Source organism: Oncorhynchus mykiss, chromosome 23 (assembly GCF_013265735.2).
Source record: "Oncorhynchus mykiss isolate Arlee chromosome 23, USDA_OmykA_1.1, whole genome shotgun sequence".
Taxonomy (NCBI): Eukaryota; Metazoa; Chordata; class Actinopteri; order Salmoniformes; family Salmonidae; genus Oncorhynchus; species Oncorhynchus mykiss.
Genome location: NC_048587.1, coordinates 13,252,061 through 13,266,775, shown reverse-complemented (window position 1 = coordinate 13,266,775; position 14,715 = coordinate 13,252,061). Strand labels below are relative to the sequence as shown.

The 14,715-nt window shown below is 41.3% G+C and overlaps 1 protein-coding gene across 1 annotated transcript in view; it reads right to left on the bottom strand.

Annotated features, from left to right (window-relative positions):
* Positions 1-959: 959 nt before the first annotated feature.
* Positions 960-14,715, bottom strand: part of LOC110502291 (brorin-like) — a 48,198-nt gene continuing 34,442 nt past the window's right edge. The window contains exon 4 of the mRNA XM_021580216.2: positions 960-1,866. Coding sequence (XP_021435891.2) covers positions 1,724-1,866 — 143 coding nt within the window. The 3' untranslated portion in view covers positions 960-1,723. The remainder of the gene's footprint in view (positions 1,867-14,715) is intronic.

The window sequence follows — 14,715 nt, the reverse complement described above, 5'->3', positions numbered from 1 at the left end:
AGATGCAGCCAAGAGGCCCATGATCACTCTGGATGAACTGCAGAGATCTACAGCTGAGGTGGGAGACTCTGTCCATAGGACAACAATCAGTCATATATTGCACAAATCTGGCCTTTATGGAAGAGTGGCAAGAAGAAAGCCATTTCTTAAAGATATCCATAAAAAGTGTTGTTTAAAGTTTGCCACAAGCCACCTGGGAGACACACCAAACATGTGGAAGAAGGTGCTCTGGTCAGATGAAATCAAAATTGAACTTTTTGGCAACAATGCAAAACGTTATGTTTGGCGTAAAAGCAACACAGCTCATCAACCTGAACACACCATCCCCACTGTCAAACATGGTGGTGGCAGCATCATGGTTTGGACCTGCTTTTCTTCAGCAGGGACAGGGAAGATGGTTAAAATTGATGGGAAGATGGATGGAGCCAAATACAGGACCATTCTGGAAGAAAACCTGATGGAGTCTGCAAAAGACCTGAGACTGGGACGGAGATTTGTCTTCCAACAAGACAATGATCCAAAACATAAAGCAAAATCTACAATGGAATGGTTCAAAAATAAACATATCCAGTTGTAAGAATGGCCAAGTCAAAGTCCAGACCTGAATCCAATCGAGAATCTGTGGAAAGAACTGAAAACTGCTGTTCACAAATGCTCTCCATCCAACCTCACTGAGCTCGAGCTGCTTTGCAAGGAGGAATGGGAAAAAAATTAAGTCTCTCGATGTGCAAAACTGATAGAGACATACCCCAAGCGACTTACAGCTGTAATCGCAGCAAAAGGTGGCGCTACAAAGTATTAACTTAAGGGGGCTGAATAATTTTGCACGCCCAATTTTTCAGTTTTTGATTTGTTAAAAAAGTTTGAAATATCCAATAAATGTCGTTCCACTTCATGATTGTGTCCCACTTGTTGTTGATTCTTCACAAAAAAATACAGTTTTATATCTTTATGTTTGAAGCCTGAAATGTGGCAAAAGGTCGCAAAGTTCAAGGGGGCCGAATACTTTCGCAAGGCACCGTAATAGAGAACTGCTTACAAAATGCACATAAAATCAAAACACATCAAAATGGCAAGAAAAGAGAGCTAAATCTTTAAACAGTCAAGTAACTTCTTACATTTCTTCAACAAGTCATTTTCAAAATTACATAAAGTTGTCCTATTGAAACCTTACCAATTGGTTAACTTCAGGTAATGACACTTGCCTGTCTGTAGGCTATGGTTTCTACCTCTATAAAACACAGACAGCTGTACAGTAAGGATTCTATACATTCCATGATGTTTATTTGACCTCTAACCCAATACATAGCAGCTTAATAAAATACAGTGCCTATAAAAAATATATTTTGGCTAGTTTATAGTTTTTCTACTGTATATCTCCATAAATAATTCAGTACATAGATAAATAGATATTCTGTATGTGGATTACAAATCTTCATACAAAGCTTGATTTAATAATCCATGTGGTTATAAATGCAGAAATCATACGGTCTGGAGGGTGACCCTGACCTCAGGTTTAGACTGAGTGAAGGCTGCGTTGAGTTAGCCTGGTCAAACCAGAATGAACACTGCGCTCACCATTGTTTGTGCTCAACAGAGTTCACTTTGGTTTAGTCAGGCTAGCATTGAGTTGCGTACTTACTGGCAATTATCACGACGGGAGCACCCATGGCCCCATAACCCCTGCCCCCATGCCCACTTCCAGTGCCAGTCTCTAGTTCTGCTAGCATTCATTCTTGCTGCAGGTGGCCTGACGCTCAATCTGCCACGTGCCCTCCTCATACGTGCAGTAACAGATTGAACACTCATCGATCTTCACCTCACGTCCAGCTGGGATCACTTGTGTGTCTGCATAACAGTTTGGCCCTGGCAAAAGAGGAATTGAATAAACTGTTAAATTGGTCTCAGTCAATATCTCATGATCTTGTATACAGTCAATCCAAGACCTGAAAAAATGTTTAGTGGGATTGTGGTTGGAGTGGATGGAATGGCAAACACAGTAGGGCCATTCCACCCACGATCCCACAGAGCTGTTTTTCGTTTGGTTCATCTCTCTGATGAAAGATAATGTTACTGATGCACAAATGACCATTAACCAAAAATATTTACTAATAGTTGAGGGATTATCCAAACAAAACCATTTCAACATCATGAGTATATCAACCAACATACCATACAACACACTGTACAACTTTGTAAAACACATATATCCAATGGATACTACAGGAAAAGGAGGGCCGAACAGGCCCGAATTAACATTGAAGGAGCTGCAATGGAGCAGGTTCATGGTCCAAACACACCAAGACAGTCGTGAAGAGGGCGCAACAACACCTTTTCCCCCTCAGGAGACAGAAAAGATTTGGCATGATCCCCAAATACACAAAAAGTTCTACAGCTGCACCATCGAGAGCATCCTGACCGGTTGCATCACCGCCTGGTATGGCAACTGCTTGGCATCCGACCGTAAGGCACTAAGGAGGGTAAAGCGTACAGCCCAGTATATCACTGGGGCCAAGCTTCCTGTCATCCAGGACCTACACTACCATTCAAAAGTTTGGAGTCACTTAGAAATTCTTGTTTTTGAAAGAAAAGCACATTTTTGTCTATTAAAATAACAGCAAATTGATACAAAATATAGTGTAGACATTGTTAATGTTGTAAATGACTATCTTAGCTGGAAAAGGCGTAGAGGCCCATTATCAGCAACCATCACTCCTGTGTTCCAATGGCACGTTGTGTTTGCTAATCCAAGTTGATAAATTTAAAAGGCTAATTGATCATTAGAAAACCCTTTTGCAATTATGTTAGCACAGCTGAAAACTGTTTTTCTGATTAAAGAAGCAATAAAACTGTCCGTCTTTAGACTAGTTGAGTATCTGGAGCATCAGCATTTGTGGGTTCTATTACAGGCTCAAAATAGCCAGAAACAAAGTACTTTCTTCTGAAACTCATCAGTCAATTCTTGTTCTGAGAAATGAAGGCTATTCTATGCGAGAAATTGCCAATAAGCTGAAGTTCTTGTACAACGCTGTGTGCTATTCCCTTCACAGAACAGCACAAACTGTCTCTAACCAGAATAGAAAGAGGAGTGGCAGGCCCCGGTGCACAACTGAGCAAGAGGACAAGTACATTAGAGTGGCTAGTTTGAGAAACAGATGCCTCACAAGTGTCAACTGGCAGCTTCATCAAATAGTACCAATAAAGAGAAAAGATTAAGATGTCCAAAAGAACAGACACTGGACAGAGGAACTCTGCCTAGAAGGCCAGCATCCTGGAGTCGCCTCTTCACTGCGCAATGCCTTGGCTTTGTGAAAATGGTAAGTGAAAGTGTTTGAAGAGGAGAAGCCTTTGGAACAGTGATGTTTCTATGGTATGAATCATTTATCTATCAAAAACAAGGACATTTCTAAGTGACCCCAAACTTTTGAACGGAAGTGTATATAATAGGCGGTGTCAGAGGAAGGCCCAACATTTTTTCAAAGATTCCAGTCACCTAAGTCATAGACTGTTCTCTCTGCTACCACATGGCAAGAGGTACCGGAGAGCCAAGTCTAGGTCCAAAAAGCTCCTTAACAGCTTCTTCCCCCAAGCGAAAGAATGCTTAACAATTAAATCACATGGCACCCAGGACTACAGTGCCTTGCAAAAGTATTCACCCCCCTTGGTGTTTTTCCTATTTTGTTGCATTACAAACACAAAAGAGTCCAAATTAGTGAGGTGAAATTATAAAAATAACTTGTTTCAAAAAAAATTACAATGTTAAAAGATGGAAAAGTGGCGCGTGCATATCTATTCACCCCCTTTGCTATGAAGCCCCTAAATAAGATCTGGTGCAACCAATTACCTTCAGAAGTCACATAATTAGCTAAATAAAGTCCACCTGTGTGCACTCTAAGTGTCACATGATCTGTTACATGATCACAGTATATTTACACCTGTTCTGAAAGGCTCCAGAGTCTGCAACACCACTAAGCAAGGGGCACCACCAAGCAAGCGACACTATGTAGACCAAAGAGCTCTCCAAACAGGTCAGGGACAAAGTTGTGGAGAAGTACAGATCAGGGTTGGGTTATAAAAACATACCCAAAACTTTGAACATCCCACGGAGCACAATTAAACCCATTATCAAAAAAATGGAAAGAATATGGCACCACAACAAACCTGCCCAACAAAACTCAAGGACCAGGCAAGGAGGGCATTAATCAGAGAGGCAACAAAGAAACCAAAGATAACCCTGAAGGAGTTAGAGTATCTAGAGTATTAGAGTATCTGTCCATAGGACCACGTTCGTTGAAATGATGGGACCAAGGCGCAGCGTGAATAGAGTTCCACATATTTTTAATCAACTGAAACTCATCGAAAACAAACAACCAAACTAAACGTGAAGCTACTAGTGTGCACACAGGCACCTAACCGTAGACAAGATCCCACACCAGAAAGTAGAAAACAGGGCTGCCTAAATATGATCCCCAATCAGAGACAATGATAAACAGCTGTCTCTGATTGGGAACCATATCAGGCCAACATATAAATACAAAAACCCCTAGACCTACAACAACCCTAGACATACAAAACCCTTGACATACAAAACCTTAGACATACTGTACAACACTAGAGTACCCACCCTAGTCACACCCTGACCTAACCAAAATATATAGAAAACAGAGATATCTAAGGTCAGGGTGTGACAACCACTTTAAGCCGTACACTCCACAGAGCTGGGCTTTACATAAGAGTGTCCAGAAAAAAATAAGCAAACATGTTTGGTGTTTGCCAAAAGGCATGTGGGAGACTCTGGTCAGATGAGACTAAAATTGAGCTTATTGGCCATCAACGAAAATGCTATGTCTAGCGCAAACCCAACACCTCTCATCACCCCGAGAACAGCATCCATTTTTCATCGGCAGGGACTGGGAAACTGGTCGGAATTGAAGGAATGATGGATGGCGCTAAATACAGGGAAATTCTTGAGGGGAACATGTTTCAGTCTTCCAGAGATTTGAGACTGGGACAGAGGTTCGCCTTCCAGCAGGACAATGACCTTAAGCAACACTTGAGTGGATTAAGGGTAAACATTAAAATGACTTAGAATGGCCTAGTCAAAGCCCAGACCTCAATCCAATTGAGAATATGTGGTGTGACTTAAAGATTGCTGTACACCAGCGGAACCCATCCAACTTGAAGGAGTTGTGATGTGCCAAGCTCATGGAGACATACTCCAAGAGACTTGCAGCTGTAATTGCTGCAAAAGGTGGCTCTACAAAGTGTTGACTTTGGGGGGGGGTGAATAGTTATGCACACTTAAGTTCTGTTTTCTTGTCTTATTTCTTGTTTGTTTCACAATAAAAATATGTTGCATATTCAAAGCGGTAGGCATGTTGGGTAAATCAAATGATACAAACCCGCCAAAAATCTATTTTAATTCCCAGTTGTAAAGGCAACAAAATTGGAAAAATGCCAAGGGGGTGAATACTTTCGCAAACCACTGTATTTACATTGACCCCCCCCCCCCCCCCCTGTGTATAGCCTCGTTATTGCTATTTTATTGTGTTACTTTTCATTTTATTTTTTACTTTCGTTGATTTAGTAAATATTTTCTTAACTCTATTTATTGAACTGCATTGTTGGTTAAGGGCTTGTAAGTAAGCATTTCATGGTAAGGTTGTTTTCGGCCCATGTGACAAATAAAACATTGACTTGATAAATGATGCAGTTGCAATGAAAAGTACAATCTCTGTTCATCAATCTTCAGTTACACATAACCTACATTATAACCTACTTAGCTCTGGTTCCCAATGTGAAACATTAGCCATTGTCTCGAAAAACCCCATCTGTCTTCCCCAACTGGCGAAAAATATATTCACATAAATCACCCCTTCAAGCAGCATGGACCCAAATACCCACTCCTGGAGCTGCAGCCACAACATGGCATACAGCTGCAGGGAATGGTTTCTCCTTTAACATGGGCTTGAGCAACACTATTATAGTATTAAGATGCCACTGCCACTGATAAATTGCAAGTCTTTCAGCTGAAGCAAAGGAATCTTCACTGGACAGAAATACTAAGGAAAAGCATGCTGGTGCATCAATCAATAATGAACAGTTTGTTGAGGCTGTAAAAATGTGAGCACTCACACATTTATAACTCTTCAAATGGAAACTGAAGAAACACTCCCTGAATAACAACTCACCACATGTCCCTGTCTGCTGTCGCAATTGATTCATTAATAATAATAAGCAAAATATTGCCTCAAGGATAGTCAGTCAAAATTATTGAGACACACTTCTGAATGAACAAACTGGCATATAATCATATGTTTGACACTATAAAGAGGTAGACTGCACCCCAATACAAATCAGACGAAACGTTATTATGCAGCCAAGACTTAAGCGACAGCCGGTCATCAATTTGTGCACAGAATGATTAGCATGACACTCATGGCTATTAATTTATGCACCCATTCTGTGCTTCGCTGTGCTTACTCATTGCTGTCACCCTTTATTTTGCTTAGCACTTGAACACCCACCTTTTAGTCACAGTGGCTTCATTAACACATCTCTCTTCTCTGACAGTAGATCGTGTTTTTATCCGAACACATTAAAAAGGGACTCAAAAGAGCATTATCCACCATTAATAACCTCCAGCATCAGAATGTATCAGAAAACACAAATGGATTGGTGTAATATGTGCTTGTGTAATATGCAGGTACTGAAAACTTGTCCCAATATGTCACTAAGCAGGTGGACTGAGTGTGAAAGGAACAGCCATTGCCATATGAGAGAAATCAGGGACACCTTAATGCTCCACTTTTCTGGCTCTGCGAGCTGAGGTAAGGGAAATAGCAGAATAGACAAAAATCACTTCCCCGTAATGCAGTTCCTTAGTACATATGCATTATGAATGCAGCAAAATGCCTTGGCTTTGTGAAAATGGTAAGTGAAAGTGTTTGAAGGGGAGAAGCCTTTGGAGCAGTGATTTTTCTATGGTATGAATCATTTACTTCCCAACATGTTGCAATAGAATGAGTGTGTAGTCTTGAATATGTGCTGTCACATGTTAAAAGTCCTCTTTTTATTCTAGTCTAGTAAAAGGCATAAGCTGACGCACACCCAAAAATGTTTGTTTTGTAGAGGTGCTGACTAACGGAGAGTAAACTATGAGAATAATTAGAGTGTGTGACTTTGTTTCTTTCTTTTTATCTTATTATTCCGGAACAATGCTGTAAGACAGCAGAAGGTTTTATCTTGTGAAGCGACAGGGTATATTAGGTTTTAGTGTTGATCTAGAAGTAGAGCGTTTTCCATTCTTGTTTATCTCATAAGCTGTCACTAGCTAGGTTTCCATCCAATTGGCTACAGATTTTAATGTGAATATTCTAAAATCCGTATGGAAACAGTGGTGGAAAAAGTACTCAATTGTCATACATGAGTAAAAGTAAAGATACCTTAATAGAAAATGACTCAAGTAAGTCACACAGTAAAATTCTACTTGAGTAAAAGTCAAAGTATTTGGTTTAAAATATACTTAAGTAATCAAAAGTAAATGTAATTGCTCAAATATACTTAAGTATCAAAAGTAAAATTATAAATCATTTAAAATTCGTTACATTAAGCAAACCAGACGGCACCACTTTTTCGTTTTTTAAAATGATTTACGGATAGCCACGGGGACACTCCAACATTCAAACATAATTTACAAAAAAAGCATGTGTGTTTAGTGAGTCCGCCAGATCGGATGCAGTAGGGATGACCAGGGATGTTCTGTTGATAAGTGCGTGAATTGGACAATTTTCTTGTCCTACTAAGCATTCAAAATGTAACAAGTGCTTTTGGGCGTCAAGGAAAACGTATGGAGTAAAAAGTACAATATTTTCTTAAGGAATGTAGTGAAGTAAAAGTAAAATTAGTCAGAAACATAAATAGTAAAGTAAAGTAGATGCCCTCCCAAAAAAGTTTAACTAGTACTTTAAAGTGTTTTTATTGAGGTACTTTACACCAGTGCATAAAAACAATATGCCTATTTTCCCACCCGAGATGTGTTTCCATCAAATTGACTGTGTGTAATGAAATAGTGTACATCCCAAAAAAAATTGATTAAATTCCTATGTACCCCAAAAAAAAAGTTAAATGGCTTTTGAACTTTACTAGTGGTTTTGTCATGAAACACAAAACCATCAATGCTGAGCGATTACTAGTGCTAAGCGATTAGTGTCGGTTTGGGTTCTGATCTATTATTAAAAAATGATCACGGTTTTCAGTTTCTAAATGAAATGCATTTCTAAATGAAATGTATTATGTGGGTTGAATGTTGTAACCAGACAGAATAAAGCAATTCATAAAAGTCTCATGATGGTAGACTGCCCATTACTTAACCATAATTTGTTCACATTACTTTTCTTTAATAAAATATTTCAATTGTTGCATATGCTGTCTGACAAAAATCACTATTTTAGTAGGTCTTCAAAGTAAATAAGGCATACTTTTATGAATGCTTAATAACAACTATCAATCACTTAGATCATGCATTTTCAGGTAGAGATACCTCGTGAAGCAACTGTTCTCTATCCTTCTTGATAATGCATTCCTCTGTCACTTCTCTCTGTGTCTGCCCGACTAACCAGCAGGCATAAAATAAACAACCACAGACCGAACAAGTAGGCACGGAATGATTATGTACATGTACTTTCCTCACATAGAAAGGTTGGATGGAAATCTGGTTACTAGCTAGGTTGCCATCCATGTGGCGACAGAATATTCAAAAAATCTGCATAAAAACACTATACACATTGTCCCACAAGAGGGGTGTTTCCATCAAACTGACTTGTTGGGGATAAAAGGCTGTGCAAATAAAAATTTCTCTACTGATGGTTTTGTCTGTAAAAATGTTGCGTTATAAAGTGATTGTGCTCATTCTGATCTTTGGCAAGCGCACTCTAGCTAAATCAAAAGTGCTTGAAATGAACATTAAAATATTTCCAGCGTAATAGGTCTTGCAAGTGAACTGATTTGTGCTCACTGTAGACTTGCCCTAATAAAGTCTATTTACACAGATAAAAAATATTTTTTTGTTTGTTGATACTTTAGGATGATTTGGACAAAATTAAAAAAGAAGGACCTTATATTAAAACCGCATCATAGTGGGAATATTAACAGTGAGATGTGCAATGCCATTCTGTTTCAACATTTGATTTATTTAGTGCTGAGAGAGATGGCGCGGGAGGGGAAGGCTGCCGTTTTACGGGTTCCTAACATATAAAAAATAAATAAGATTGTATTTGTCACATGCTTACAAGCCCTTAACCAACAATGCAGTTTTAAGAAAAATATCTTTAAAAAAAGCATTAACAGTAACAAATAATTAAAGAGCAGAAGTTAAATAACAATAGCGAGGCTATAAAGAGGGGGTACAGGTACAGAGTCAATGTGCGGGGGCACAGGTTAGTCAAGGAAATTGAGGTAATATGTACATGTAGGTAGAGTTATTAAAGTGACTATGCATAGACAATAACAGAGAATAGCAGCAGCGTAAAGGGGGGGGGGGGGGGCAATGCAAATAGTCTGGGTAGTCATTTGATTAGATGGTCAGGAGTCTTATGGCTTGGGGGGTAGAAGCTGTTCAGAAGCCTCTTGGACCTAGACTTGGCGCTCTGGTACCGCTTGCAGTGCGGTAGCAGAGAGAACAGTCTATGACTAGGGTGGCTGGAGTCTTTGACAATTTTTAGGGCCTTCCTCTGACATTCCTCTGGTACAGAGGTCCTGGATGGCAGGAAGCTTGGCCCCAGGGGTGTACTGGGCCGTGTCGTGCCTTGCAGTTGGAGGCAGAGCAGTTGCCATACCAAGCAGTGATGCAACCAGTTCTCGATGGTGCAGCTGTAGAACCTCTTGAGAATCTGAGGACGAATGCCAAATCTTTTCAGTCTCCTGAGGGGGAATAGGTTTTGTCGTGCCCTCTTCACAACATGTCTTGGTGTGCTTGGACCATGTTAATTTGTTGGTGAAATAGACACCAAGGAACTTGAAGCTCTCAACCTGATCTTAACCCTGTTTTTAATTTATTTTACCTTTATTTAACTAGGCAAGTCAGTTAAGAACAAATTCTTATTTTCAATGACGGCCTAGGAACAGTGGGTTAACTGCCTTGTTCAGGGGCAGAACGACATATTATTACCTTGTCAGCTCTGGGATTTGATCTTGCAACCTTTCGGTTACTAGTCCAACGCCTTAACCACTAGGCTACCTGCCGAGTGGGGGAATGCTTGGTCCTCCTTTTCCTGTAGTCCATCACAATGACGATGAGGTTGTTATCCTGGCACCACACGGCCAGGTCTGACATCCTCCCTATAGGCTGTCTTGTCGTTGTCGGTGATCAGGCCTACCACTGTTGTGTCATCGGCAAACTTGATGGTGTTGGAGTCATGCCTGGTCATGCAGTCATGAGTGAACAGGGAGAACAGGAGGGGTCTGAGCACGCACCCCTGAGGGGCCCTCGTGTTGAAGATCAGCGTGGCGGATGTGTTGTTTCCTACCCTTACCACCTGGGGGCGGCCCGTCAGGAAGTCCAGGATCCAGTTGCAGAGGGAGGTGTTTCGTCCCGGAGTCCTTAGCTTTGTGATGAGCTTTGAGGGCACTATGGTGTTGAATGCTGAGCTATATTCAATTAATGACATTCTCACATAGGTGTTCCTTTTGTCCAGGTGTGGAGTGCAATAGAGATAACATCATCTGTGGATCTGTTTGTGACAGTATGCAAATTGGAGTGGGTCTAGGGTTTCTGGAATAATGGTGTTGATGTGAGCCATGACCAGCCTTTCAAAGCACTTCATGGCTACAGACCTGAGTCCTACGGGTCAGTAGTCATTTAGGTCTGCTTGAAATATGTTGGTATTACAGACTCAGACAGGGAGAGGTTGAAAATGTCAGTGATGACCCTTGCTAGTTTGTCAGCGCATGCTCGGAGTACACGTCCTGGTAATTCGTCTGGCCATGCAGCGTTGTGAATGTTGACCTACTTAAAGGTATTACATCGGCTGCGGAGAGTGTTATCACACAGTCGTCCATAACAACTGGTGCTCTCATGCATGTTTCAGTGTTACTTGCCTTGAAGCGAGCATAGAAATAATTTAGCTCGTCTGTAGGCTCGTGTCACTGGGCATCTCTCAGGTGTGCTTCCCTTTGTAGTCTGTAATAGTTTGCAAGCCCTGCCACATCCGAAGAGCGTGGGAGCCGGTGTAGTACGATTCAATCTTAGTCCTGTACTGATGCTTTGCCTGTATGATGGTTCGTCGGAGGGCATAGCGGGATTTCTTATAAGCTTCTGGGTTAGAGTCCGGCACCTTGAAAATGGCAGCTCTACCTTTTAGCTCAGTGTGGATGTTGCTTGTAATCCATGGCTTCTGGTTGGGGTATGTACGTTCAGTCACTGTCAGGACGACGTCATCAATGCACTTATTGATGAAGCCAGTGACTGATGTGGTGTACTCCTCAATGCCATAGGAAGAATCCCAGACAATATTCCAGTCTGTGCTAGCAAAACAGTCCTGTAGCTTAGCATCTGCTTCATATCACCACTTTTTTATTGACCGAGTCACTGGTGCGTCCTGCTTTAATTTTTGCTTGTAAGCAGGAATCAAGAGGATAAAATTATTGTCAGATTTGCCAAATGGAGTGCGAGGGAGAGCTTAGTATGCGTCTATGTGTGTTGAGTAAAAGTGGTCTAGAGTTATTTTTCCCTCTGGTTGCACATTTAACATGCTGTAAGATATTAGGTAAAACAGATTTAAGTTTCCCTGCATTAAAGTCCGCGGCCACTAGGAGGCCGTATACAGCTCGTTGAGTGCAGTCTTAGTACCAGCATCGGTTTTTGGTTGTAAACAGACTGCTACGAAGAGTATAGATGAAAACTCTACCTAAGGCAAGCAAAACCTTGATACATAGACAGCCACCCCTTGTCTTACCAGAGGCTGCTGTTCTATCCTGCCGATACAGTGTACAACCCGACAGCTGTATGTTATTCATGTCGTCGTTCAGCCACAACTCATAATATATTACAGCTTTTAATGTCCCGTTGGTAGTTTAATCTTGATCGTAGGTCATTGATTTTATTTTCCAATGATTGCACGTTGGTCAATAGAATGGATGGCAGTGGGGGTTTACTCGCTCGCCTACGAATTCTCAGAAGGCAGCCCGACCTCCGCCTCCTTTTTCTACGTCTTTTATTCATGCAAATGACAGGGATTTGGGCCTGTTCCCGGGAAAGCAGTATATCCTTCACATCGGACTCGTTACAATAAAAATCTTCTTCCAGTTTGAGGTGAGTAATCGCTGTTCTGATGTCCAGAAGTTATTTTTGGTCATAAGAGACGGTAGCAGTAACATTATGCACAAAATATATATATATTTTTTAAAGTTACAAACAATGCAAAAAAACAAAGAAAATAGCACAACCTTGTGCAATCTGCCCAGTGACGTGATCTTCTCAGTGACGCAAACCTACCAGATGGGCTAAATGCCTTTTATGCTCGCTTCGAGGCAAGCAACACTGAAGCATGCATGAGAGCACCAGCTGTTCCAGACGACTGTGCGATCACGCTCTCCGTAGCCGATGTGAGTAAGACTTTTAAACAGGTCAACATTCACAAGGCAGCGGGGACAGATGATTACCAGGACGTGTCTTCACTGACACTTGCCCGTTTCAAGCAGACCACCATAGTCCTTGTGCCCAAGACAGAGAAGGTAACCTGCCTAAATGACGACCGCCATGTAGCACTCACGTCTGTAGCCATGAAGTGTTTTGAAAGGCAGGTCATGGCTCACATCAGCACCAGATGACTAAATCTCAATTGCACTCCACACTGCCCTTTCCCACCTGGACAAAAGGAACACCTACGTGAGAATGCTGTTCATTGACTACAAATCAGTGTTCAACACCATAGTGCCCACAAAGCTTATCACTAAGCTAAGGACCCTGGGACTAAACACCTCCCTCTGCAACTGGATCCTGGACTTCCTGACGGGCCGCCCCAAGGTGATAAGGGTAGGCAACACCACATCTGCCACACTGATCGTGGACTACAGAAAAAGGGGGGCCGACCACACCCCCATTCACATCAACAGGGCTGAAGTGGAGCGGGTTGAGATCTTCAAGTTCCTTGGTGTCCACATCACCAACAAACTATCATAGTCCAAACACAACAAGACAGTCGTGAAGAGGGCATGACGCCTATTCTCCCTTAGGAGACTGAAAAGATTTGGCCCCAGATCCTAAAAAAGTTCTACAACTGCACCATCGAGAGTATCCTGACCGGTTACGTCACCACCTGGCAACTGCTCAACATCCGAACAGAAGGTGCTACAGAGTGTAGTGCGTACGGCACAGACATCACTGGGGCCAGGCTTCCTGCCATTCAGGACCTCTACACTAGGCGGTGTCTCGGGGAGGCCCAAAAAAATTGTTAAAGACTCCAGCCACCCAAGTCATAGACTGTTTTATATGCTACCGCATGGCAAGCCGTACCGGAGCACCAAGTCTAGACACCCCCTCCCTTTTTTTTACAATTCTGATGCTCGCTATTTATTATCTATGCATAGTCACTTTACCCCTACCTACATGTACATAATACTTAAATTACCACGACTAACCTGTGCCCCCACACATTGACTTGGTACCGGTACCCCCTGTTTATTACCTCGTTATTGTTATTGCCCTGGTACTTGGGGAAAACAGCCCATTTATAAAAACAACATTTCATTAAATAACAAAACATTTGTAAACTATAGCCACTTAATTCCATTTATAGTCCAAGCAAGAAGAATATATTTTTGCAGCATCTCTAAACCTATTCCATTAATATTTTTACCTCATTTTAAATGAGAGTTCCTGTTCCCCCTGATGACTAGGCTTCCCCTGACGACCAGGCTTCATCATGTTTCGCTGTTTGAAGTGGTTTTGGCTCTGGTTCAGTTTATTTCCGTAAAAAAACGACTTTTTCAAGGTAACTTTAGTTAAGTAAACTATATTTTTCTTAAGGGTAGCTTAACTTCTTCCAATGGGAAGTAATTGGTAGCTTGGTAAACTATATTTTCTAAATGTAAATGTAGCTTCCCCAACACTGATTGAAAGTCAGTCAAGTCAACTACCGGATTGACTTTCTTCTTCATGCCTTCTTGGAGAGTGCAGGAAACTGAAAATGTACAGCAGTGAAGTTCCTCAGCATGCTTTTTATATATTGTGTTGACAGGTATAATTGATTGTGTGTACAAAATATGGAAATGGAATCTTTAGAACTACCGAGACTTACATTTTTAGTTTTGTGATCTACATCTGTCAATATTAGTTACTATGCTGTTACTAAGCAGTAATGCATTACGGCAGTGTTATGTTACAACACCTAATAGACAGACACCTAATGGTCCTAAGTGATATTGCACAAGATGTTTTAATGAACGACACACTTCTTGTCTCCTGCCTGGGGATATTCTCAACAACACAAATATTACAGTGGCGATGAGGTGATAAAACTTCATCAACAGACATTGCTTGAAGGGAAGAATGTCGCGTGAGTAATGAAACTCGAAAATATGATGGCATGGGCAATCGCCAGTTTTTACCACCAGTAGAAGACTGCCATAAAGCTAGCTAAGCATTGCTAAATAGCACAGTGATCGGAAGCTGCTAATAGTGATCCTATTGGAGTCCAGAAAATCGACACTGGTGGG